This window comes from Thermobia domestica, chromosome 15 (assembly GCF_964235325.1).
Source record: "Thermobia domestica chromosome 15, izTheDome1.hap1.1, whole genome shotgun sequence".
NCBI classification, from domain to species: domain Eukaryota; kingdom Metazoa; phylum Arthropoda; class Insecta; order Zygentoma; family Lepismatidae; genus Thermobia; species Thermobia domestica.
Genome location: NC_137468.1, coordinates 39,678,695 through 39,706,677, shown reverse-complemented (window position 1 = coordinate 39,706,677; position 27,983 = coordinate 39,678,695). Strand labels below are relative to the sequence as shown.

General features: G+C 35.9%; 1 protein-coding gene across 1 annotated transcript; it reads left to right on the top strand.

The window, feature by feature from the left end:
• Positions 1-27,284, top strand: LOC145670984 (cytochrome P450 6k1-like). The gene is made up of 5 exons (XM_081739612.1): positions 1-134; positions 7,898-9,061; positions 11,367-11,588; positions 20,770-21,021; positions 23,853-27,284. Exons 2-5 carry the CDS (start codon positions 8,125-8,127, stop codon positions 24,047-24,049), a joined length of 1,608 nt encoding a protein of 535 aa, XP_081595738.1. The 5' UTR covers positions 1-134; positions 7,898-8,124; the 3' UTR covers positions 24,050-27,284.
• The last annotated feature ends 699 nt before the right edge of the window (positions 27,285-27,983 follow it).

Genomic DNA, 27,983 nt, shown 5'->3' with positions numbered 1-27,983 from the left:
TTGAAGAAAGGTTATCGCTGAATGTAGTGACCTAGGTGAAATCTCTTTTACTTAAATCCACAGTTAGTTTCGTTCCATTTTGCATTTATAGTTTGTGCTTCTTATTGATTAGTGTGACATTGTTGAAGTTCGAGGTAAGTTTCTATTCTCTAATGTGTGAACTTGAACTTGTAAAAGAATAGCATATTCAAATTTTGTGTCAAACATATTCCAAATGTCATGTCTTTGCGTGCTGAAGATCAAGAAGAGTAACAAGCTTTTGATTCTTCTTCTTTCAACTTCCTTAGAGGTTGAACTCCTTATCTTTCTTCATCTTGATTCTTCTTCTTTCAACTGTCTTACAGATTGAACTTCTTATCGTTCTTCATCTTGATTCTTCTTCTTTCAACTGTCTTACAGGTTGAACTCCTTACCTTTCTTCATCTTGATTCTTCTTTCAACTGTCTTACAGGTTGAACTCCTTACCTTTCTTCATCTTGATCCTTTTTCTTTCACCTGCCTTACAGATTGAACTTCTTATCGTTCTTCATCTTGATTCTTCTTCTTTCAACTGTCTTACAGGTTGAACTCCTTACCTTTCTTCATCTTGATCCTTTTTCTTTCACCTGCCTTACAGATTGAACTCCTTATCGTTCTTCATCTTGATTCTTCTGCTTTCAACTGTCTTACAGGTTGAACTCCTTACCTTTCTTCATCTTGATCCTTTATCTTTCATCTGCCTTACAGATTGAACTCCTTATCGTTCTTCATCTTGATTCTTCTTCTTTCAACTGTCTTACAGGTTGAACTCCTTACCTTTCTTCATCTTGATCCTTTATCTTTCATCTGCCTTACAGATTGAACTCCTTATCGTTCTTCATCTTGATTCTTCTTCTTTCAACTGTCTTACAGATTGAACTCCTTACCTTTCTTCATCTTGATCCTTTTTCTTTCACCTGCCTTACAGATTGAACTCCTTATCGTTCTTCATCTTGATTCTTCTTCTTTCAACTGTCTTACAGGTTGAACTCCTTACCTTTCTTCATCTTGATTCTTCTTCTTTCACCTGCCTTACAGGTTGAACTCCTTATCGTTCTTCATCTTGATTCTTCTTCTTTCAACTGTCTTACAGGTTGAACTCCTTACCTTTCTTCATCTTGATTCTTCTTCTTTCAACTTCCTTACAGGTTGAACTCCTTACCTTTCTTCATCTTGATTCTTCTTCTTTCAACTTCCTTACAGGTTGAACTCCTTACCTTTCTTCATCTTGATCCTTTTTCTTTCACCTGCCTTACAGATTGAACTCCTTATCGTTCTTCATCTTGATCCTTTTTCTTTCACCTGCCTTACAGATTGAACTCCTTATCGTTCTTCATCTTGATTCTTCTTCTTTCAACTGTCTTACAGGTTGAACTCCTTACCTTTCTTCATCTTGATCCTTTTTCTTTCACCTGCCTTACAGATTGAACTCCTTATCGTTCTTCATCTTGATTCTTTTTCTTTCAACTGCCTTACAGATTGAACTCCTTATCGTTCTTCATCTTGATTCTTTTTCTTTCAACTGTCTTACAGGTTGAACTCCTTACCTTTCTTCATCTTGATCCTTTTTCTTTCACCTGCCTTACAGATTGAACTCCTTATCGTTCTTCTTCTTGATTCTTTTTCTTTCAACTGCCTTACAGATTGAACTCCTTATCGTTCTTCATCTTGATTCTTCTTCTTTCAACTGTCTTACAGGTTGAACTCCTTACCTTTCTTCATCTTGATTCTTTTTCTTTCACCTGCCTTACAGATTGAACTCCTTATCGTTCTTCATCTTGATTCTTCTTCTTTCAACTGCCTTACAGATTGAACTCCTTATCGTTCTTCATCTTGATTCTTTTTCTTTCAACTGTCTTACAGGTTGAACTCCTTACCTTTCTTCATCTTGATCCTTTTTCTTTCACCTGCCTTACAGATTGAACTCCTTATCGTTCTTCATCTTGATGATTATTCTTCCAACTAACTTACAGGTTGCGCTGCTTTTCTTCCTTCATCTTAAACCTACTTCTTTCAATTGACTTACAGGTTGAACTTCTTATCTTTCTTCATCCTGAACAGGTTGAATTCTTCTCTTTCTTCATCAAGATTCTTCTTCTTTCAACTGTCTTACAGATTGAACTCCTTATCTTTCTTACTTTGATTTTTCTGATCTAAAAACTCAATGACAAGAACAATGTATATCATACGCAATCTGTAGAACTCTTTCTAGGAACTTCGCATAAAGCAACTTTGTTTTGCGCTCCCCTTCGTAAACCCTGCACACTTCTAGTCCACCCCTTTCACCACCACATTCTTACCGTTCCTTAGGCCTATTCCTTTGCTATTTCAGATGCGATATTTATTTCTCAAATCAATAATAATAATAATAATAATAATAATAATAATAATAATAATAATAATAATAATAATAATAATAATAATAATAATAATAATAATAATAATTTTTACTTTAAAAAAATGCATTTTCAGGAAAACTTTTAAGTACCATTCTAGTGCAGTATTAATTCTTTTTTAAAAATCAAGTTTGTTCTTATAATGGAACCACAATTCTTACTCAATACCGTAAACTGGGTATACTTGAGCCCTTTAAAGGCAACTTTGGCCCAAAGGAAGAAAAAAATTTAGTTGTTTTCTACATGGTTATTATGGTTTCTATCAGTAAGAGAAGTTGTGGATTGAAGTATTGCAACATTGAGAACACATGAACATTGGCGCTAGGGATTTGTTTCCAGAACGTGAGAAGCAAAATGCTAGCAATTGTTAGCAAGTAAACATTTATCATATTTCAAGTTCTACAACTTTTGTTCATTGTATTGAAGTGACTAATCCCAAATGCACAGGTAAGTAGAATGTAAAAACAAGTTCATTAACGAATATTAACAAGCTTACGCCTTAAATATTTGTTCAATTACGCACAAACTATTAAGCATTTCATTGTGTGTTGTAACATTGGTCCAATTTTGGGGGGAAAATTGGTCCATATTTTGGTATTGGAAATGGCCCAATATTAAAGACGAAATGGTGTACAAATGGTGCGATGTAATAAAGAAGATTAATCTCCATTAGCTTCCAAAAGAGGATATTATACAGTGCCTGAATTGCAAGTAATTTTTCCTAAAACTGAGTTCTGGTACCGGTAAAGTAAGCTAAAGCAATGACGAATATGGTGCTCTTATTTTCGGATGTTAAATATTCATCTACTTGGAGAGATTTACATTGAACGATACTTTTGTTTGCCTCTAAATTAAACAAAGTGATTTCACCCCTGTTTGTAGTACAGATATTTTAAGTTAAGTATTCAGAAATTTGTATCATTCCTTTATAGATGTGTCGTATTCATCCAAGTAGAATATAAATATTTTCATCAGACGATATTTCTCGTTCGATTGAAATTAAGTAAAAACATTGATAATTTCACCAATGTGTTTACAATATTCTGTTCTTCTCTTCTGCTTCTTAAATACAGTGCTACAATAACACTTTCGTGTATTAATTAGTCATTTTGACAAATGAGCTAAAGTTACCCCAACCTCGAAAATTCTTGCATGGTATCAAAAAAATTGGAACTACAATAATCATTCTTGGTCACACTGATTATTTTACTGCTTTCAAAAGGAAGCCAAAGAACTACATTTTAACTAGGAGAAATTTCATTAAATTACCTTCCTAATCTTACGAGATATTAGAATGAGAATTTTGAAAATAAAGAAAAACGGGACAAAGTATACCCAGTTTACGGTAGTTATTTTGTGTTAGTACAGCATTTAATTTAACGCCTCTGTGTTACAACACTTGTAATACTTGTATTTTATTAATGTAGTAGTTTATTTCTGTCAGTAGTTTTCCCTCCCTCTTCTTACTCGTTGTCCACGGCCTCCAGTTTGGGAACTACTGATCTACACTTTGAGTTGGGAAGTATGTGAAATGTTTTTGTATGCAGACATTTTAATTCCCGAGTTCGCAATTCGGAGACTCGATTTTTGTTATGGACTTTTGGTTTCTTAATATAATGGTAAATTTTGGAGGGGGAGCGGTCGCATCCAATATATTGAGGAGATGTGTATCCCTTACCAGTATAAGTATATTAGGAATTTAATTATCTTCCCATAGTTTGTAGCGTTAAAAATTTAATTCTTACCGATGTGACATCTCAGAGTCCCCACTCAATACACTTTGTGATAAATAAAGTGTCTTTTTATTTTGTAATTCTCGGCAATATTAAATCAGTTAACTTCACAATTATATTGTCCCTCAACAATCCACATGCCAGAGTTGAAATCAATCAACAATGAGAAAGAGAATTAATCATACAACAAGGGGGTAAAAGTGAGGGGAACGCGGGGAACGTCGTCCCCTAACCTCCAAAAATATGTACAGTGTCCCCCAGTTCCTAAAAAATTGCAATGGGCAGATAGGAAGGGGGACGGCGTGACGTCATGCTGCTACCCACTGTCCCCATACCTTTTCAGATCCACTTTTACCCGGGCATACAACCATCTAAATAAGGGGGCCGCGGTGGCTCAGTGATAGTGTTCATCTCTGGTGCATGAGGTCCCTGGTTGACTTTGTGGTGCAAAAACACCGTATGCATGTTTTCTCAGGCTTTTATCGTTTCCTTCCACTTTCTTCATTCGACCATTACACTAATTTCTTATCATCACCGTCTCCTTTAGCCTAGCCGGCATAATCGTGAGACGTAAAACTCAAATATTTAATTTCATTTTCTCTAAATAGAAAAATAAATATAAAAATAAAAAAAAATCTTTGAGAACCAAACTCCTTAAAAACATTTTGCTGGCTTGTGCAATGCATAGTATCACTAGTTTTAAATTAATGAACAATTGATATTTATTTTAATAAGAATTATTTTCAATTAAATAACGGCCGTAGTCCTTGTATTACGCTGGACTGTAATTTAGCATGTTGTCAATAACAGGAAGACGATGATACTGAAGAAAGAAAAAAAAAATAGAAATATAAGACAGTTCAAGGGTACCAGGTCAGCAAATTAGATAGATTATAGCTGTCATGATGTGCCTTAAAGAAAAGAAGAAAAGATTAAAAAGATGGAAATATCATCACACCAGAAAAATGAAGTTAGTATAAAAGATCAAATGACGTAGCATTATATACAGTCTACTGACATCATAAAGTTATTTAAAAAAAGAAGAAGAAGAAGAAGCTTAAAAGCGAAGCCGTGTGTTGAATACGTAAGGGATCTTTGTTGTAGATCGTTTTAGTCAAATTTTCTCTTCCACCCGAAATAGATGATCTTTGGTTATTTCAATTCCTTCGCAACACGACTAACGCACGACGCAAACCTCCAAAATATTTATTTATTTTGATCTAAATTTTATTTATGGACGTCAGTAATACCTCAACTTTTGTCCGTTTCGGAGAACAAATAATCTTTGTGTCACAAATTTCTCTTTTTCCAATATTGTAGAAGCCACTGCTACCTGCATCTATACACACCCTAATTTCGATAACAATCCCTCCTCAATTCTCTTTTAACCAATTTTCAAATTGGAACACTGTTTACCGATTTTGTGTCCAGTATCTTTAGTGTGCCTGGAGACAAAACAAGCAGGGACACATTAACATAATAGTGTTAATAAATGTAAATAAATAGGCTTATTATATACCTAAGTAATAACAAAACTACAGTATAAATGTTCAAAATGAGCTCTCATTTGCTTCTTGAAGATTAAAAACACATGTGATAATCTCATCTAACCTGTAAGATACATGAGAAGGAATTAATACACTATACTGTTAGTCCTTAAAATATTCAGTGATAGAGCCTTCATCTCTAGTGCTTGGGATCCCTAGTTCGGTCCCAGCTTGTGTCAAACATGCTTTTTGGTGCAAAAAATATCGCGTGTGTGTAAGTTTTCTAACGCTTCTTCCGTTTCCACCACTTTCTTTATTACACATTTTATTCATTATCGTCATTACTGTCTCCCTAACCTCGATGGGACGTTAAACTTGAAATTTCATATCAAGCTTGATTTTAATTTGTCCACGTCTGTATCTCTCTCTCTCTCTCTCTCTCTCTCTCTCTATATATATATATATATATATATATATATAGGTATAGATATAGATATAGATATAGATATAGATATAGATATAGATATAGATATAGATATTCAACAAAAACTATCTTCAACAGACCCCTTATTAAATGGAAATATTGCACGATCCCATGAATTTAGAAATTAAAAAGTGTTAATCTCCCCTCGTTAAACGGAAATTATGTTACGCCTACAACTGGAATTAAAATAAGCGCTTTAACGTGAAATTTGAAATTCCGAAATGCAGCGTTTAGAACTTTTTTTAGACATTGTGTGCGAGGTTAGGTGTATACACTTAGTTATCTGAGAAAACAATTTCGTTCTTTTATTACCCTATCTACACATTTGATCATTAGCTGATGAAGCTCAATCCACCGTGTAAAAGCTTTAGATACTGCGTGGCTTTTTGAACGAAATTATATCTTCAAATACCAATAAATCATTCCCAATTGGTCTTAAGACAGAAGGACGTTAAGTTGGAAAAGTACAGGCTAAAAACTTACCAAGATGTTGTTCAAAGTTTAAAAGTAATGCAAAAATTTGCCTTATAGCGAAATGACGATATGCTTAGGTTAGTGTGGTTTCTCGTGCTATAAGTTTTTGCTGTGAATGTTGAATAGCTAAGCAGCAAATGTGTATAGAGAACCTCAACTAACTACTGGAGAAAATAATGAAAACGTGTGTAGAGTTTTCTTTTTTTCGAATATACATCTAAAGACGTGTTTCAGCGGTCTTTGATGTTCACTCTACAAAGGAAAAAAAAAAAACGGATAGGAAAAAAGTCGGTGTTGCCATATTTAAATTAAGATAGCCATATCTCGAAATATATTAAAATTAAAAACGAATTTTGTATTTAGACATTTCATTTAAAATAATTAGATACATGTCACAGCGGGTTTTATTTTTCCGCTAGAAAGGTAGAAAAAAAAAAGGCGGCAAGGAAAACGTTGTCGGGGTTGCAATTGTTAAAAATAAGACGGCTATATCTCAAGAGCCCTAAAGATTATATAGGCACGAAATTCGATGTTTAGGCTTTTCATTTAGAACAATTAAGGATGTGTTTTTTTTTTCGATGTTTTCCTTAGAAGCAAGGGCGCCGATTCTGGGAGAGCCGAGGGGCCCCGGGTCCCCGGGTCCCCCAAAGCTCATGTGGGCCCCCTCATTGTATTTGTAAATTTACAATATTTGGCATAATTTGAATGCAATTTGTCTTAAAACCGTCATATATGCTTTCTGCATCTGAATGCCCCCCCCCCAAAAAAAAATGACTGAGAAATCGACGCCCTTGCTTAGAAGGGAAGAAAATTGTGGGAGTTTTAATTGTTGTAATAACATTCATATCTCGAGAGCATTTGGGAGTAGAGACATGTTAATTATAAAAGTGTTTCAGGATTTTTTTAAATGTTTCTTTCAGAAGGGAAGAAGAGAGGGTGGGCGTAGCTATTGTTATAATGTTATAAATCATTTAAGACTAGAAATATGTTAGGGACATGAGAAGAATAGGATTTCTGACTTTAGGTACCACTAAGGAAGCATTTTTCAAAATTTGACGGGGAAAAAGGGGTTGGCAATTATTATAACATGCTATTATGTTAGATGATACGTGAAGTGCTCAGTTAGTCTTAGATAACGCTAGGAGGGAAGTGCTCAGTTAGTCGAAGGCTATGTTCATAATAAACCTTACACTAGTATGTTTGTTTGATATTATGAACATTAATTTAACGCTGACATACTGATAAAATTATAAGGTTATCTAATTAAACATGTTTTAATATTCATTTTTATTTCCTTTGTTTCAGAAAATTTGTCCAAAAACCAAATTAAAGCTTACATCACAAAGATTGAAAATTTTAGTAAATTGCACCATTAAAGTTAAGAAGTGTCAGAAAAGGGGGCAAAGTGAAGTCATTAGAGACGATTCCTTGATGTGAAAAATAATTTTTTTTGCAATTAAAAGTAGTAGTAATTGTAATTTTTATACTTTCAAAAATCACATAAGGGTTTAGCTAACTGACATTTTCGAAGAATGGCATTAATTTTTGAAACATACTTAGCGGATGTTCTTGCAATACTGTTGACAACGTTTGTTCTTCTATATTGGTATCTCACAAAAGATTTGGATTACTGGAAAAAGAAAAATGTGAAGTATGTAAAACCTTTACCATTTGTGGGAAATTGGCTAGATCTTCTGTTGTTCAGAAAAAGTGCACTTGATGTCTTTAAAAATTTATACGATGAGCTGGAAGGTCATCGCTTTGGAGGTGTCTTTATGCTAAACAAACCAGCACTGCTTATACGAGATCCAGAGTTGATTAAACACGTATTTGTCAAAGATTTTGACCATTTTGTCGATCACGTTTCTGCTGCCCATGACTCAACGGATCCGATGGCCAATAGAAATCTGTTTGTAATGGAAGGTCAAAAGTGGAAAACCATGAGAAGCAAGTTATCACCGTCTTTTACGACTGGCAAACTCAGGAAAATGTTTTATTTGGTGAACCGATGCGGAGAAGAACTCCAGAAGTTTTTGGACAATGCAGCACACGAAGGACAATCACTGGATATACAAGAACTTATGGCCAAATATTCAACCGATGCCATATGTTCGTGTGCGTTTGGGGTTGAGAGCAATGCTATTCAGAACCCTGACTCAGAGTTTAGAAAACTGGGTTCTAAAATCTTTGAACCATCTAGATTGCGGTGTCTGACACTTGGTTTGTTCTTCTCTGCCCCACATATAATGGAGATACTAAGATTAAGGTTTAATCCGCAAGAAGTTCAAGACTTCATAAAATCTGTCGTACTGAACAGCATCAAATATCGGGTAAATAACAACATAAAGAGAAATGACTTCATAGATACTTTGATGGAACTGAAGAAATTTGGGAAAATTAGTGATGAACCAGATGCAAACTCTACTGAAGAACAAACTGAATGGTCCAACGAGGGAAATAAGAAAATAGGTAAGACTTTTTAAAAACTGTTTCTTCACTAATTAATTAGAAGAGTTTTAGTGCTGTAGATTACATTGGATCTTGATCCAGCACTTTATAAACCCAACGTTTGTGACACTACAGAAAAATATAAGTATCCTTTATAGTCTACACAAAATTGTATCCTTTATTAAATTTTATTTCATTTTCAGAGAGTATAGCAATATTCCAATTTGGATAACAATTACAGGAATCATCCTTCCCCTATGTGCTTCTGTATTGCTTAATGGATAGTGTTTAAGGATTTGGTACATGTTGTTCTGGGTTCGAGTCCCGATTATTTCGTTATTGTTCCATTTGAGGCAACATCTAGGCCATAGCTCGGATAGGTACACATGTGAATCGTGATATCAAATAGATCCTGAAATTGGGTTCATCGTTTAGATACACGATGTATTGTATCACACAGTGCATCCTTCTAGTTACTCTTATGTGCAACTTAACAACAATACAAGGTCTTCGAAAAATAATTGTAGGGCTCAAAAGGGAAATTCGGGACAAAACACTCGCCTGCAGATAAACTAACCATGCCATTTGAAAGACCATTTCATGCTGATTACAACAAACTAATAAAATTCCTGTACGGTTGAAAATTTTTTTAGAGATTCAACATTAAATGCACGATTGTGCCTCCTAGCGACCTATGGTTATTATGCAGTTTTGATGATTTGAACTTGTTACTACTTGATCACTGGGGTCCATTTTCACTGTCAGACAAATTGTCCATTACACGTTGGATGACGGATGGCAAAGACGTAATGGTTGAGAAATACCAAAGAACTGCACACGATTTGTACAACATGTGTTGGATGTGTTTGGATTCCGACTAATCAAAAATTATGGCAGGAGATTTGTACATACATAGTATGAAACTTCTTCATCCGGACGTTATGATCCACCAACGAAACAATCAAATAAAGTTCGTATCCCCGTTAACGAATCAGTTCCGATCATCGCGGTACATTGGATTGTTTCAGTTTGCGTTCTACAAGGCAGGTTACAGAACAAATTATATACCTTTCGAATCACCTGTCGAATTTGCTTTTCACTTTGGTTATGCGAACTGTCCCCTTGACAGATGCAACGTAATTGCAAATATAAAATGTTCATGGTGCAAGGAAGTCTTTTGCTTGCATTATTTCTTCGTAGAACTGGAGAACAACAGTGATCAATTTTCATCACTAACCATCATTATTGTGAACAGTATAATGACTAATTTTAACTAACAAACCTGTTAGCTATTGGAAAACAGTTTTTTCCTGTTACCTCCGATAGATTTCAATTCGTATGTCAATATTCATTGCTATAATGTTGTACTTAACGCGTTTAAATGTGTATATACTTATTTTTTTTAAAATATAAATTTCCAAGTTGAATATCTCGAACAGCTCTCAACCGTACAGGAAGTTTATTAGCTTATTGTAATCAGCATGAATTGGTCCTTCAAATGGCATGCTTAGTTTTTCTACAGGCGAGTGCTTTCTCCCGAACTTCCCCTGTCATTGCAAAAGTAAATTCAGTGCTACTAGAATCCACTATACTGTGACTAAGAAAAAATATTAAGTGCGTACCCAAACTTAAAGTAGCTGTTTGTTTTCCCACAAATCGAGGCAGTGGACAAATCTACCTTTAAAATTATCGTCCAGTACCATGAGGCACATATTTACTTCGCTCACATTATTTCACGTGTTTTGAATGTTGATTTTGGATATCAGTGGATCAGACGTCAAGGACCTATTTCTTGGCCGCCAATATGCCCCGATCTGACACCGTTGGTTTTATCAAAGACATTAAGTATCGTGTTAAAAATCGATAACTGAACCACATGAAAGCAAGAATCAACAAGGTACTTGACTCTAATACGACCGACATGCCCAACAGTGGCTGATGTATCGACAGGACGTGGCATGCTCTGAATTAACCACACAAAGAAACTTACTGACATGCAAACGCACTTTAACATGTTTTTTGTTGTAACAGTACAATAGAGTCTGGTAGCACTACATTTGTTTTTTGCACTTAATAAACTATTTGAATTACCAAAGGGAATGATGTATCATTCAACCCCGCCCAACTCCTATCACTCCTACACAGCAGCAAAACGAAATCCCACGATTCTTTTCGGAAGACCCTGTATTATGTCGATATATATGCTAGTAATACATTATAACTTTTGAATTTCATATATGCTTTACTAATAATTCGTATATATTTCATGCTACACACATTAAACCAAATGTCAAATGATCAACAAAATGTTTCCGTTCTTTTGCAGAGTTTGACGACAATGACATAATGGCTCAGGCAATGATTTTCTTCGAAGCTGGCTTTGAAACGACGTCTAAAGCACTTGCTTTCATCATGTATGAGTTGGCAGTCAATCCTGATATCCAGGACAAACTAAGGGAAGAGATACAAACAGTATTGAAACGAAATGGCGGACAATTAACGTATGAAGCAATGTCTCAAATGGAATACGTTGACAGAGTGTTTACAGGTACGTATTCCGCGTAACAGTTGTCTAGGGAGAAAGACAGAGAAAAAGTAGCAATATTACGTGTACACCAATTGAAAGAGTTTCCTTTCTATAGCGTGATATTATTTTCAATTATTATTCAAACCAGAAGTGGTTTTACTATATTTCTGTTATTTCTGGTTTTAATAGAGAGATTAGAGTTTAGTAGATTAGATTAAGTGGTAGTAGAAAGCTTGGGAGGCTCAATTGATAGCACGAAACCGCTAATAATTATCTATTACTGTTTTTACTTGAATGTAATCAACGTTGAAATAAGAAATATTTGGTTTTCGCAACTTCCGGTTTCAATAAAGAGTTAAGAGAGAAAATGGTACCTATTTTGAGAACGTTAAATTGATTACAATAAAAAACATTCCTTACTATATGCTTCTTTATTGTTCTTGCTCTGTGTAGATCAATATTGAAACATAAAGTTGTCATAGATTTTTACCACTTCCGGTTTTGGTAGGGAGTGAAGGATGGAAATAGGTCTATAGGACATTTAATCGGTTGCAAGAAACCGCTACTTGCTACCCCATCAACCAACTTGCTGTTACACAAATATTAATTGCTCAAATCTAAATATGGTTATGGCTTCTTAATGGTAGTTTCTTTTTGTGGGTTGACGATAGATAAACCTTGTTAAAATATTGCATTGTCCTTAAAGTAAACAGTAATAACTCTCTATAGTTTATATCTATACGAGATAACTTTATAGTATGTTCATGTTGCTTACAAGGTACATCACTCAAGTCTTCGGCTCCGATTTCAATGATTTTTTCTGATAGAGAGCATGTATGCATTATTTGTGATGACAGAAATGTTTGCCATAGTGCATGTTTTCTATTATATATATATATATATATATATATATATATATATATATATATATATATATATATATATATATATATATATATATATATATATAATTTTTAAGAGTTGTGATGTGGTTATTAGAGATTACTGCTGAAGTCCCTTACTCGCTTACTACCCTTTGTAAACGGAATGTGTTAATGAAAAAAAGTGAAGAACAACCATGTCGATACATATAAGGCCTAGGGGGACGTCGTACGGTAGGTATGACCTTGACGGCAGCCATCTTGAAATCCGCCATTTTGAATTAAAGTGAAGTTTTAAAAAATGAAAACCATACAATGTGATACCTCATTTTAATAGTAAATTTTCCCCAAAAGCCAATGGTATGCTTATTTTTGTTCTGCAGTTAACCAGTATGAATTTAGGACTGCTTATAATGTGCACCAAACGTTCATTATTCGATCTTTCAAATTGGCAACACTCCTAATTTTCAACGCATGTTTTAAGATTCCAATTGACACTTTGCATTTATTGCCATGGCTCATGTTTTCTAAATTTATTACATTTTTTAAGAGTTGCGATTTGTCAGTTCATGAATAGTGTTGGGATATGCATCTAACATAGAGAACAACAATAAGCATGCCATTGGGTTTTTGGAAAAATTTGCTTTTAAAATGAGGTGTCACATGCTATGGTTTTTATTTTTCAAAACTTCACTTTCATTCAAAATGGCGGATTTCAAGATGGCTGCCGTCAAGGTTACCCTTCCCTCTACGCATAATATGTATTACCGAAGCTTTTATCCACTTATTATCATTAATACGCGGGTTACAAGCGGAGGTAAGGGACTTATGCACATAGTAAGTATAAGCAATTAATATGACAGTAACTTTTCCCCAAATGTAGGTATCTTAAAACTAATTTCACCATTATTTTCCTGATTAAATTCTAGATCGAAATTATGTATCATATTGCCCTATTCCTATTTAAAAAACTTGACCTTAATTAAAAATGGCGGATTTCAAGATGGCTGCAGCCAAGGTCATATCTACCATATGAAGTTCTCCTAGGCCTTATATGTATCCACATGGTTGTTCTTGGCCTTTTTCATTAATACTCCGTTACAAAGGGTAGTAAGGAACATCTGCAGTAATCTCTTAAACCACATCACAACTCTTAAAAATTATTTTTTTAAAAATAGAAAACATGCACCGTGGTAAAAATTTCTGTCATCACAAATAATGCATACATGCCCTCTATCAGAAAAAAAAATCATTGAAATCGGAGCCGGACACTTGAGTGATGTCCCTTGTTAGCTACTAAATTATATTGCGAATGACATGGAATAAATATTATAGTTCTGGATTTTATATATAAAGGTAATCACGAAAGTTCTGTTTCTTTTTCAACCACCACCTTCGAACATCGATATGTCACCTAAGTCGTGCCTGGAAGATCAAAAATATTGCTCATCAGCTTTCGACGACCTTCTGCCAACGTTCTGGAAGGCAACGGGTTCCATCGAGGTAGAACTTGGTAGGCCGTGAAGCGAAGAAGGTATCAAGCGCATTTTGCACCTCTACTAGGGATTTGAACTGGCATCCTCGGAAGTGATTGTCCAAGGAATGAAACAGGTGATAATCAGACAATGAAATGTCCGGAGAGTACGGTGGATGCAATAGTGTTCCCATCCAAGGTGTAGAATGGTGTTCCGGGTCATCCTAGCCACGTGGCGCTTAGCGTTGTCCTCTAACAGGAGGACTCATTTGCGATTCAGAAGTACTCACTCCAGAGTTTTGAATTTTTCTTGAACGCGTCTCATCTCCTGACAGTACGCAGTTGCATTGATGCTCTGACCTGCTGCTAGCAGTTTCCGATGCACGATGCCGCGAGCAATCCGCCAAACACACAGGGGATCTTCTTCTGGTGCAATGCTGGTTTGGAACCAGTTCACGGGATGCTAACCAATAATCACGGCGCTGTGGAGCTTCCTATAGGCCCACTTCTCATCACATGTCAACACCCTGTCCAGAAATCGCTCGTTTCTTAGACGAGACAGCAAAGAAACACAAGTGTCTGCGCGCATTACCTTCTGGCCCGGAGTCAAATCATGTGGGATCCATCGACCCAACTTACAGTGTTTTCCAAGTTGATTGAGATGTTGCCGAATTGTTTTTCCATTGACACTGAATTGCAGTCCCAGTTCCTCACATGGCTGGCCACTGTTCGCCTCAATTGCTGCCTGAAGATCTTCATTTTGTACATGTGTTGGTCTCCCGTCACGTGATGTGTCTTCGAATGTTTCGTCACCGTCCTTAAACTTGTTAAACCAGCGCTGCATTGTCCGTGTAGTCACGACACCCTCACCAAAGGCCTGGCATATCTTACGGCCCGCTGCAGCTGTGTCTGACCCCAGTTTGAACTTGTACATCATACACGCCCTTATGACGCTATGTGGAGGTCCTATGTTCACTCTGTCCTTAGGCGGTTCATGGTGTAACTGAACTGCCACAACCAGGTAGTATGTTGGATATACGAACATCAACAACTGACCTTCGCCTTATCTCCGTTCGCATTCAACTCACGGTGTGAGGGCCAATAGAATACAGATCTCCACAAAAACGACAGAAGTTCCTTGGATACCTTTGTAAATAACTGCAACATTATTTATTGTTAATACGGTCCTTGTTATAATAATAATAATAATAATAATAATAATAATAGTAAAACAGGAAATCACGTTCATGTTCAACATAGTCACTACCCATTTTCAAGTAATTAAATGGCAACAGTATAGTTTGAGTTGCAATTATATAATCACAATATACTACTTACGAAAGACACAAATATTAATGCTCAAATGTGATTAGGACTATGATCATGGCCCTTGTACTCTTTTGAAATAATTAAATGAAAATAATACAGATTTTAAGTTGCAATTAAATCGTCGTAATAGTTTTAAATTTAGCCTCTAAAAATCTGAAGAGCGTATAAATGTAAATAATTCTACACAAAACTCAAAGAATGGTTCTGTATAGTTGTATTCAGGCCATTTAAGCAGTAGGTCGTAGCAGTTCCTGTCTGGATTAACATGTTCTTGCTTATATTCTCGTCTAACTGTAACGGCCAAACTCACCAACAGGCTACTTTTCTTTTTTTAAAAAAAAAAAAGTTTGGTTTATCAAAATTCTTTTATAAATTTTATGCTGTCCACGTATCCCTCTGTAAGTCTGGCAGGAGAGAACTGCTTGATAGGTCCCCTCAACATTTAGTCAGGATGTATGGGAGTCAAATGTTAGGAGCAAATTCAAGCAACAGTTAGGAGGGGTAAAAATTAGGAAAAGTGGTAGCAAATTCAACCATTTCCGCCTTTAACCCTTTTAAATTCTTGCCTTTTTCGGCGTTTTTCTTGAGTCTCAGATAAGCAGCGACAGTGTCATCCCTATTTATCCTAGGATCATAGTTTATACCTCGTTTTTCTCAGAATGGAACAGCCTTTCAAACGGTACCACTTACATGTCCCTATAATATGCCAGAAGGGAATTATTTGAGGGAAAATCGGGATTTTTTACCAAAAAAAAACTTCTTCAAAGTTTGGGACCCCCTGAGGCCCTACTGGGTCTGCGCACAAACCTCCAAAAATTTGGAAAAATACTATGTAGTGTACTAATTACTTGTGACAAATTCGAAATTCCTGTCTTCAATAGTAAGGGCGGGAAAATTTTTTACCCATTTTGAGAGAGCGTCAAAAAACGCCTAAAATTTCCCTAACATTCACCCTACAAATTTTAAAAAAATTCTGACACGCCCCTAATGATCGTAAGGAGGGAAAAATTAAAGAAAATAGGGATTTTTGCTGAAAAAATCCCTTTTTCCCCGGTTTGGAGGCCTCTGGCGCGACCCTGGGTAAACATAGAGATCCAGAAATCACCTTCAAAATACTACGTAGTATATTAATTGCTTGTGCCAAATACCAATCTCCTATCTTCAACACTAAGGACGAGAAAAATATTTTCCTCTTCTGCGAATATTCCCAGAATTTCCCAGAATACCCTATATAAATCTCAAAAATTTCTTGACACGTCCCTAATTATCGTAGGATCACGATTCATACACCATTCTCTTCAGAATAGAGCAAGCTTCCAGATTGTATTAACCTCATGTCCCTCGGACGTCCCGAAGGAGGGACAAATTGAGTAAATAGGGATTTTTGCCGAAAAATCCCTCTTTTCCGTTTTCGGGACCTCTGGTGCGGCCCTGGGTAAACATAGAGATCTGGAAATCACTTTCAAAAATACTACGTAGTGTACTAATTACTTGTGCCAAACACCAATTTCCTATCTTCAATACTAAGGACGGGAAAAATATTTTCCTCTTCTGTGAATATTTCCGAAATTTCCCAAGGATACTATACAAACTTCAAAAATTACCTGACACGTTCCTAATTATCGTAGGATGATGATACATACGTCGTTCTCTTTAAAATAGAGTAGGCTTATAGATGGTATCACCCGCATGGCCCTAGGACGTTCCTACGGAGGTTACAAGTGAGGAAAATAGGGAATTTTGCAGAAAAATCCCTTTTCCCCATTTTGAGGCCCTCTGGCGCGGCCCAGGGTTAACATAAAGATCTGAAAATCACTCTAAAAAATATTACTTGTGGCACTAATTACTTGTGCCAAATACCAATCTCCTATCTTCAATACTAAGTGCGGGAAAAATATTTTCCTCTTCTGTGAATATTTCCGAAATTTCCCAAGGATACTATACAAACTTCAAAAATTACCTGACACGTTCCTAATTATCGTAGGATGATGACTCATACGTCGTTCTCTTCAGAATCGAGTAGGCTTTCAGAAAGTATCACTCAAATGTCCCTATCATGTAGCCGAGCGGAGCAAGAATCGCGAAAGTGGGATTTTTGGTCAAAAATATCCCTTTTTTTTACCCTTTTGTCCCTTTGAACCAGGGTGCGAAATCCCGGGGGGGACGGGAGGGATTTCCCCCCCACCAAAAATTTTACACTTGCTTTTCCCCCTCACCAAAATCTGTAAGGGGGGACACCTTAATAGGAAAATATAAGTAGGTCTATAAAGAAAATTTTCAGACAAACAATAATTTTAAATGCATGCTGTTTTAGAAAAACGTAGTTTATTTGTAAAAGGATCAGGTGTTTAACTTTTTCGGTTGTTGACGAGATGAAGACCTTTATTCTCTAGCGTACCAGTTGCATGCAAAATTGGTAAAATTTCTCAAACAGATTGTTCTTCAATTTCAGTGGACGAACCTACAAACAGGTTTGCGGATAAGCACTTGCTGTTATATGAACATATGTGGACGAAGAAAATAAACCTTGTTGTCGTTTTTATAAATTAGTGCCTGTAGAAATTGCCGATGAAAAATCCCTTAAAGTGAAAATTATTCAAGCATTTTCCGAAGATGGCATAGATATTTTTAATCTTAAAGAAAAACTGGTTGGATTTAGTTCGGACGGGGATGCAGTGTTTACTGGGAGAAACGAAAGTGTTGCTGCTCAAATTAGAAGAAATGTCAACCCGTGCCTAATTAGCGTACACTGCATGGCATATCGAATTGATCTTGTTTCTGAAAGAGTTTTTGGTGTTGTGAATGCTGTTCACAACTTTGCATGTTTGTTAGGCGAACTTTACCAGGTGTTCAGTAAGTCATCTACAGCTGCAACACTTAAAAGTATCGCGAGTCACAGATGCCGCAGGACAAAAATTTGAACGATTACAGTGGTTCGGATTTCACCTTAAACTGTAAGTCCACATTTCATAGCCTTGCTGCTGAAAAGGGTCATTAAACTTAAATCAGCAAATAAATCGTATTATAGTGTTTGTGCTTTTATTTTCTAAAGTTTAACGTCCTATGAATATTCACTACGGCTAAGGAAGACGGTCATGATGAGATGAATTATAATGGTTGATTAGGATAATGGAAGGAAGCGAGAGGACCCCGAGAAAACCCCCACACGATTGTTTGTATACCGCAAACAGAATTTGGCGCGAGCTAGGATCCAGCCGATGATTCCACGCACCTGAGGAGAGCGCTCTACCACTGAGGCAACACGGCTTTTTGTTGTCTATCAAGTATTTGTATTGAAATCATTATTTATAATAATATATTCTTGCTAATAATACAATATAGATACATAGTATTATTTAGACTTACAAAGGTGACCGTATACCTGAACGACCAAACTGAAACACTACGTACGTAGCGAAGAAACGAGAATTTCATAAATAATAATAAAAACTATACTCTGACTCTACAGCTCATGAGGATCTATGGCTTGCCACGTGGAGCGCTTCAAGTTAGTAGTTCTAATGCTTGGTTAGGACATCGGTTCTCAGGGACTATTATTTCTGACTTATATATCTCTACTGCTATTTTCGCGAATGTAATCTTCAATATAATGGTAAACACAAAGGTACTGTGCTCCCACTAGAGTCTAACCCTGGACCATACGCACCGAAGTGTATATTAAATGCAGTAGATAAGTTACCAATTTTTGTTAAATGAATAAATAACATTAAAGTATTTTTAAATAACAATTACGACTAGTTTGAACATTTATTATTATTATTATTATTATTATTATTATTATTATTATTATTATTATTATTATTATTAATCCATTAATATTTTAATTTTTTGGAGGCTCCACGAAGCATTAGTGTGGATCGCTGAACTTCTTCCCCCCCACCATTTTCAAATGATTTCGCACCCTGCTTTGAACCCCCCTTCCGTGTTGACGAAGAGATCTGAAAAAATTCTCATAAAAACTAATTGGTCGACTGATTGTTTAGGGAAAATGTTAGGATTCTAGGATTAAAGAGAAGCTCACCAAAAAATGTTGAAGTTAAACCTCAGTAAAAAAAAAAAAATAAAAAAAAAAGGGAATTTGTAAATTGATGACGTCATACCCCCTATATTCTGACACTCGGAAGCGTATAGACCCCTCCAAGGCTTTCTTGAATGCCTTCTCTCTTGGAAAATAGAAAAAAAAAACCGGAACTAAATAGCATCCTTAGTTCTCTTTTAATCGAATCTTTGAGGCACTACAATATCGGTCGAAAACGACCGAAAAAACTTAAAAGGATTAACGTTCATCATTATAAAGCAAAAATGGCCATGGATTGCGAGAATCGATTTTCTGCAATCGATCCAGAGTCCCAAGAATACCTTTCATCACCAATCTTATCTCTCTACTTACTCTCAAACCAATCTTACTCTCAAACCAATCTTACCAATCTTACTCTCAAACTAACCAGAAGCAATCGAAATCCACTCCAACTTCCATATTGATCTACATAGAGGTTAGAATGAGAGATATCTCTCTATTCAAATTAGAAGCAGAAAAAATCAACCACTTCCGGTTTTAACGTTAATCGCCATAAAGTAAAAATTTAATAAATGTCGAGAAGCGATTCCCTGCAATCAGTAAGCATGCCAAGAATATATTACATTAACATTCTAAACTTTCTGTTAAAACCGGAAATGGCAGAAATCAGCCACTCCCGGTGTTTTTATGTTGACTTCTATAGAGTAAATTAGGAAAAAAGGCTGTTTTCTTAATCAGTTAAGCGTACCAACATCATATTACATCTCCACTCTATTGAACCTACTACACTTCCTGTTTCAATATTAGTTGAGAGAATGTGATACCATACAATCTAAATATCTTCACATGGTGTAAACGTGATACTATCTCTTCTTTTTTATCTTGAAATGGAATGTGTAAGGCAAGGATGTTATAAAATAGAGGATCTGCCCACACGTATCTTCATCGTATGAACTCAATGAAGCCAAAAAACAACTGAGCATAGTCTTAGCCGGCATGTCTGATAGGCTACTCTCGTTTCCGCCATGATTGTTGGCTCGAAACATTGCGATATTAGTGGCGCAGAGAGGGCAGAGTAGGTGTGGCGAAGCTGTGACGTATGGCTTCACGATTTTGTTGTATGGGCAGTTCCTCTATTTTATAAGATCCTTGGTGTAAGGTGTTATTATACTGCAACAACATGAAAATCTAACATAACTTTTATTAGGTTAGTTACTTATTTGTATTGTTTATATATACATTGTTAAAAAGTAATTCACCACTCAGATTACAATGACCTATTGGCAACACAGCAGCGTTACACGAGAATTACAATCAACTATAATGGTAATGATGTCTTGATACTGTGTTTGCCAGAATTTTAATGCAAATTGACTTTAAAATTACACCGCGTGACATGAAACTAAGTATATTTATAATTTATTTAATGTTATTTTCGTTTCAAGAATTAATGAACTTCTTGTATGTTTCTCTTTCCAGAAACTCTCCGTAAATATCCGACTCTTTCTGTTTTGAATAGAAAATGCACTAAACGGTATAAGATTCCTGATTCTGACCTCGTCATTGAAAAGGGCAGCACTGTTATTGTTTCAGTATCTGGGCTTCATTATGATCCTAAGTATTATCCTAACCCTGAGAAGTTCGATCCAGATAGATTCACAGAAGAGAACAAGAAAAAGCGTCCAAATTTTACGTTACTTGGGTTTGGATATGGACCGAGAGTTTGTATAGGTAATGTTGTACTTCATTTCTCTTTTCTTCTTCTTGTTCCTCCTGTTCCTTTTTTCTTTCTTTTCTTTTTCTATTAGTTTGATGTCCAATGTTTATGCTTCGAAGATAAGGAAGATGGTGATAATAATCCTGAAGGAAATGATATAATGAAGAAAGTTGGAGAAAACGGGAGAACCCGGGCAAATTCCACGCACATGGTGTTGGTTCACCACTAAGCCTACTTAGTGTATTTCATATAGTGCATTCGAAAACTAACTAGACACCTGTCGTGTTCTAGAACATCAATACGTACACTTACAATAGTTGTTGGGAATGGTCCTCATAAACACACCTTTATACTCTTTCTCGAAGTTTCTCATAAATTGTACGTGTGCAATGTTTCTGGTAAAATCACGAATAGCATTTTAAGTTCCTAGAGCAAGTGAGGGTATCTTTGATAAGCATTACTTTTTGCATAACCTCACAAGTAAACATCTGGTGAGTTTAAGGGTCTTCACTACAGCGAAATTTTAAATTACTAGAGCGTGTAAGAGATCTTTGATAAGCATTACTTTTTGTATAACTTCAGAAGTAAACATCTGGTGAGTTTAAGGGTCTTCACTACAGCGAAATTAAACTACCGCTAATTTTAAATTATTATGTGTGTGAGAGATCCTTGATAAGCATTACTTTTTGTATAACCACAGAAGTAAACATCTGGTTAGCTTAAGGGTCTTCACTACAGTTAAATTAAACTACCGCTAATTTTAAATTACTAGAGCGTGTAGGAGATCCTTGATAAGTATTACTTTTTGTATAACCTCAGAAGTAAACATCTGGTGAGTTTAAAGGTCTTCACTACAGCGAAATTAAACTACCGCTAATTTTAAATTATTATGTGTGTGAGAGATCCTTGATAAGCATTACTTTTTGTATAACCACAGAAGTAAACATCTGGTTAGCTTAAGGGTCTTCACTACAGTTAAATTAAACTACCGCTAATTTTAAATTACTAGAGCGTGTAGGAGATCCTTGATAAGTATTACTTTTTGTATAACCTCAGAAGTAAACATCTGGTGAGTTTAAAGGTCTTCACTACAGCGAAATTAAACTACCGCTAATTTTAAATTATTATGTGTGTGAGAGATCCTTGATAAGCATTACTTTTTGTATAACCACAGAAGTAAACATCTGGTTAGCTTAAGGGTCTTCACTACAGTTAAATTAAACTACCGCTAATTTTAAATTACTAGAGCGTGTAGGAGATCCTTGATAAGTATTACTTTTTGTATAACCACAGAAGTAAACATCTGGTGAGTTTAAAGGTCTTCACTACAGCGAAATTAAACTACCGCTAATTTTAAATTATTATGTGTGTGAGAGATCCTTGATAAGCATTACTTTTTGTATAACCTCAGAAGTAACCATTTGGTGAGCTTAAGTCCGGAGAACAGGTTAGCTACAAATTCTTAGATCTCAGGAAACCTCTAACACTGGCATAATGGACTACTTAGCTATGTGCGCGGTAGTGTTGTCTTGTTGAATGAAAGTATTATTAATTTCTTACTATGAACCGGTGAATTATTTCACAATAACAGTCTAAATTCATTATTTCACAACAATGCAGGATTCTAAACCTTTATAGCGGATGTTAATTGCTGTATACGGATCACAATCTTGTTGTAAAGGTCTATAATTACTTTGCAAACTCATAGTATTGAAGTTGAGTCTCTGATTGTACAATATATATATATATATATTGAAGAATCTTCTGTAGACTCAGCAAACCAACAAGAAATTCCTAAGAGTAGTAGAGAAGAAAAGAATAAAATTGGATGTTATTAGAAGGGGTACAAGAAACTGGTTAAATGGTTATTTGAAAATAAACTGTATCTTGGAGGCCTTGATAGAAGGTATAGTGGAAGGTCAGAGACTGAAGGGAAGAAAAACGCTAGAGCTAATGGATGGTATTGAAAAGAATTATTACTACGTCATAGGCCGTATTCTCTGATTTCTTAGAAGAGGCAGAAATTAATAGTGAGAGGAAAATGGCAGAACATGACAAACTATAAAACTGATTTATTTATTATTTATTACGGAATAATTACATTCTTGACTGCTCATTTTTAAATATATATTTATCTAAACAAATACTAAAAATTTCATCGAGGCTGACCTTCTAAGCATCTATTGCCTCACCAGCTTCGATTCTGTTCTAGTGGCTCCGCATGACACTATACCTACACTGTTCTCTCGTTTTTAGTACTAGTGTTACCGGACCGGGTGTGCTTGTGTGCTTGGGGATACCTGGTCTAAAAGGTGTAAGTTTTTTAAGCCCAGCCGTCCTGAGTGAAGTTTTTCCTGAGTTTTTACCTCATTCATACCAGGCAAATATCAAAATTATACCTATCATACAGGGCCCAAGCCGCTTCCTGATTCCTTACTTCTTTTACCCCAAATAGATACTTGCCAATGGACATTATACGTCACGGGTGTAAGACGATAAATGATGATAATTCCCAGAAATATGTGTAAATAAATAAATAAATAAATAAATAAATAAATAAATAAATAAATAAATGAGATTATGTTCTACAGTTAACGTTGTATACCTCAATACAACTATCCTTTGAAAATCAGAGGGAGCGTGATAATGACTTCTGGTATGTGTCGAAATCTGAAAAGTGTGAATGTTTACCTGCACTCAATCCTTAAGCCTTATATGACACACCCTGAATGGAAGGAGTGACCTCTTTAATATTTCTTGACTTATGATTACGATTATGATTCTCAAAATAATCGTTCTGAATAAGCTTCATGATAATATATAATATGTTATATTTATTTTGCAGGTCAAAGATTTTCCCAAGTGCAGTCAAAGGTGGCAATCGTCAACATTCTGAATAATTTTAAGGTGTTGGTTTCAGAGAAGACGAAAGTTCCTCTTGAGTTGGACAACTTTTCTTTCTTTTCCGCTGTGAAGGGTGGTCTATGGCTCAAAGTGGAAAAGTTGGACAATACGCCGCATGCTAATGGAATTCTTCAATAAATTACTTTATGGTAGTGAATATCTTATTTTATTAAATACTATCGAGAAGACATGGAAGTCCATAGTAGAGTAGTGACTTTGGATGTTAGCTTGCCTTCAGTCAGTTCGTTTTCTTACGAGAATGACTGATGATGTAATGCATCTTGCTTACACACATACGCTGCTGTAAGCTCTGTTAAGGTTATACATATACTGTAAACTTATGCATATACGAGTGTTACTAGCTAAATCAACATATTTCTTAGGGCAAGGAAGTTGCACAACAGAAAGTATGCAAGTGACAAAGTATGTAGTCAAATCAGAGTATTTAGTAGGAAATCGTAATGGATGGTGGGACAAGGACGATAGCAGAAAAGAGCAATATTTTTTTTTTCTCAACACAATGCTTTATTCCTCTACCATAACAATGACATTTCCAATATTAACACTTTCTCAGCCATCAATCATTCGTTACCAACCATGAAAAAGATGGTGCATCTAATCCAGATTACATTTCACCAGTCGTAGAGTTTGGTGCTAGAAGATAGCAACAATGTGTTCTTTTGTATCCAAGCGTTTTCCATGTAGCAGCAGTCAGCAATAAGTAGAATGGGTGTTCCAGAACTTTCTATCTTTAGCGTCGAAAAAGGGTCGCGACACTTTATAAGCAGTTGCATTGTTATGCAGAATAATTTCAGTGTGTAGCAAAGCAGGACGGCATTCACCTAGAATCACGTTGTGTATGTTATTGCGTAACCTCTGAACTTAATGCTCGACATTCAAAATTCTTACCGTATGGGACGTAATGATGCACTATCACACCTATATTATCCGCTAAAATGACCATTAATTTCATGGAACGGAAGTTTGCTGACTTCATGCTTTTATGACCAAACTATCGTCCATTGACTGCCGTTTCAGTTTAGATTTATACAATCAGGCCCGCGTTTCATGAATAGCACTGATTGTGTTCAAGAACTTCACACCCTTATATTCGCATCGTTCAAGGTTTACACGATATGTTACGTAAAGTGTCTATTTCTGCATTTCATTAATTTATGGACACTCTATGCAGAATCTATGCAGAACTCCGTCTATTCCATGCTATTTCAATCTATGCAGAAATCTCGCACATCTTCAAATTATCTTGTAAAATTTTATGCATAGTTGCCAATCAATGCTATTCGCGATTGTAATTCCATCAGCCTCCATTCCCTACCCTCCTCTAACGATGCATATATCACGACACGAGCAGCGTCCATCTGGACACTCAATTAGATTCCTGTACATGATGTGTCGGCACTAGCTATTCTCCCACGCTGGAATTTTATCAGCAACCCAGCAGCACTTCTATATGTTAAGAGTACGTTCCTATTCAAGCTCCCATAATTCCTAACATTTTCTAGATTTTCTCACTGCTAATTTGCTGTTGGTACTACTCCAACTGCCTTATTCCCATTTCCGAGAACAGCTCATCTACCATTGATAGTTTCTGTATCACTCTCTGTATTCATCGGCCAACGATGGTATCTTGTGGTGGCTATAGAAAGTATGGATTTCTCTGTGCCAGTGATGTATTGTTAGATACATATTGGGTTTCCTGTTACGACCTAGCTATTACTTACTATCTTACCTTGTATACCGGTATACTGATGAGAAAGTGTATATGAAGCTCGAAAATGTATACCTGTCCCTCCAAGAATCATTCGTTTAGTGTTTTATGTGAATCTACAAGAGGAGAGAACATGATAACTTCGATTTCCCCTTATGATCATCATTATGTCAGATATGGATCTAATGATACTTATTTCTGGTGTGTTGTGGTGACATTGAAGAAAACATCTTTTGTAGGAACTATTTACTTTTCATTATCAGGCTTTAGAGGTTTGCATGGGCTCGGACCGTAAATTTTAAAATATAAACCATATTTCTCAGGTTTTTTCGGGCCTAACTTTGTAAATATACTGTACAATGATATTTCTGGAGAACTGGACTTTCTGGAGAACTTTTAAAGCACAGCTGTAAAATTAAACCTCTAATTGCTGTAAATAAAAATACAATTTTGCGTTTTATTTAATTATTAAGTTTTTGTAATTCAGGCTTATTTGATTATCTCACGAGATCGAGCCAGGCTCGGGCCTAAATGCTAAAACATATTTCGGACTCGGGTCGGGCCATACATTATAAGTTCACGGGTCGAGCCGGGGCCGGGCTAAAAATTCCAGCCCGTGCAGACCTCTATCAGGCTTCTCGTTATATTTATACAGCCACTGTTGAAATTAGTTAATTGCTCAGACTGTGATCTAGGCACACATCGAAAATTCCGTTTTACGTGTTGTCCAGTGACCTCTGTACTTCGATTAGCCTGCTCACTACGATAGCCTTGTGATGGAACTTTCAAACTAAGATCTAGAGAAAACATTATACAATGATTATTTCGTTTCAATCAGATGATGTATTCTTAAATAATTAAATGCATTTTATTCAATTAACAGATCATTGTACTGACCTTACACTTCATCACACCAATCTAATATATATTTTGGAGCATCTACTTTCAGCATCGAAAATGTATTGAAGTTAAACGTGGGATCACTTATGCTTAATTGGAAATCAGACTACTCACATTGAGTTCAGGAATATGCCTTTCTCAGAAAATATAGTAACGTTATGACTGTTTGTTGAATTCTTCATTGTATATTTATATATATAGTTCCCACAAAAGAATGCCAAAATATAAAGAAGAATGACAACAGCTAACTGTGTGACCTAATACCTAGAAATGCACTAATGTTCCATCTGATTAATTGTACAGCGTGGACCGAAAGTGGGCGTACCTCTAATTGGTGTTTTCCGACGGCTTTAGATTTTATCCACATTTGTTTGGTAACATTGCTTGGCATTGTCTGGCAACATTTCTATCCATGCTCATTTGCTTTCTGCTTGGTAACAGTTATTTGCAGTGAAGTTGGAGTAATACAGAGAACTTGGCGCCGAAGTCAGCTGTGTTACGACATGGAAGCTGATCAGATCAATGTTTATGACTCTTAAGACTCTTAAAACTTCAAAGTAACTGTCCGCAGACATTCTACCATAACTAACACTATACTGTTGAAACTAAAGGGGGGGGGGGTAGGCCCACTTCCGGACCACCCTGTACAAGGAAGATCGACTGTATAAAAAACTATGATAATTTCTCAAGTATAAAGTACACAATTATTGTATGATTATTGAAAATAAAATATTTATTCATTTATTTATATTGTTTTGCATATATATTCATCTCTCTCCTTCCAATATCCTTTCAAATGAGGTCTATAAGACTGAGGGATGAGTATGATCAAACCTCTCATAGAATATTTTTTTTTGTCAACACTTTTCGAATACTTTTTTTTCGCACGAAATATATATATACTTCATTGGTATTTGATAGGGATTTAAGCCTGTCTCGACTCGAGAAAATGTTGTCTCGACTTGTGTATCGACTCGAAAATATGTTTTTGTCTCTACTCGTGTCTCGACTCGACTCGAATTCGAGACGAGACGTCTCAAAATTCGAGTCGAGACAAAATATACGAGTTAAAATATAAGCACACATCAGCCAGAACATTATGACTACCTACCTAATTGTCAGTATGTCTACCTTTGGCAAGGATAACAACGGTGTCTTGCCATGGACGCAATGATCAATGGTAGGTCGCAGGGGAGAGTTTGACCACATGTGCACACACAGATCACCTAATTCCCGCAAATTCCGAGGAGGGGGGCGATGCGCTCTGACGTCACGTTCAATCACATCCCATCTGTGTTCGATTGGGTTCAGATCCGGCGAGTTGGGGGACCAGCACATCACTTGGAACTCGCCTCTTTGTTCCTCGAACCACTCCATTACACTCCTGGTCTTGTGACATGGTACATTATCTTGTCGAAAAATGCCACTACTGTTAGGAAATAT

What these genes read in the sequence shown, in the direction of transcription:
- LOC145670984 (XM_081739612.1), top strand. Translation starts at nt 8,125, where the DNA reads ATGGCATTAATTTTTGAAACATACTTAGCGGATGTTCTTGCAATACTG. An exon ending in CGAGGGAAATAAGAAAATAG is followed by an intron (nt 9,062 to 11,366) that starts GTAAGACTTTTT and finishes GTTCTTTTGCAG; the next exon opens with AGTTTGACGACAATGACATA. An exon ending in CGTTGACAGAGTGTTTACAG is followed by an intron (nt 11,589 to 20,769) that starts GTACGTATTCCG and finishes TTCTCTTTCCAG; the next exon opens with AAACTCTCCGTAAATATCCG.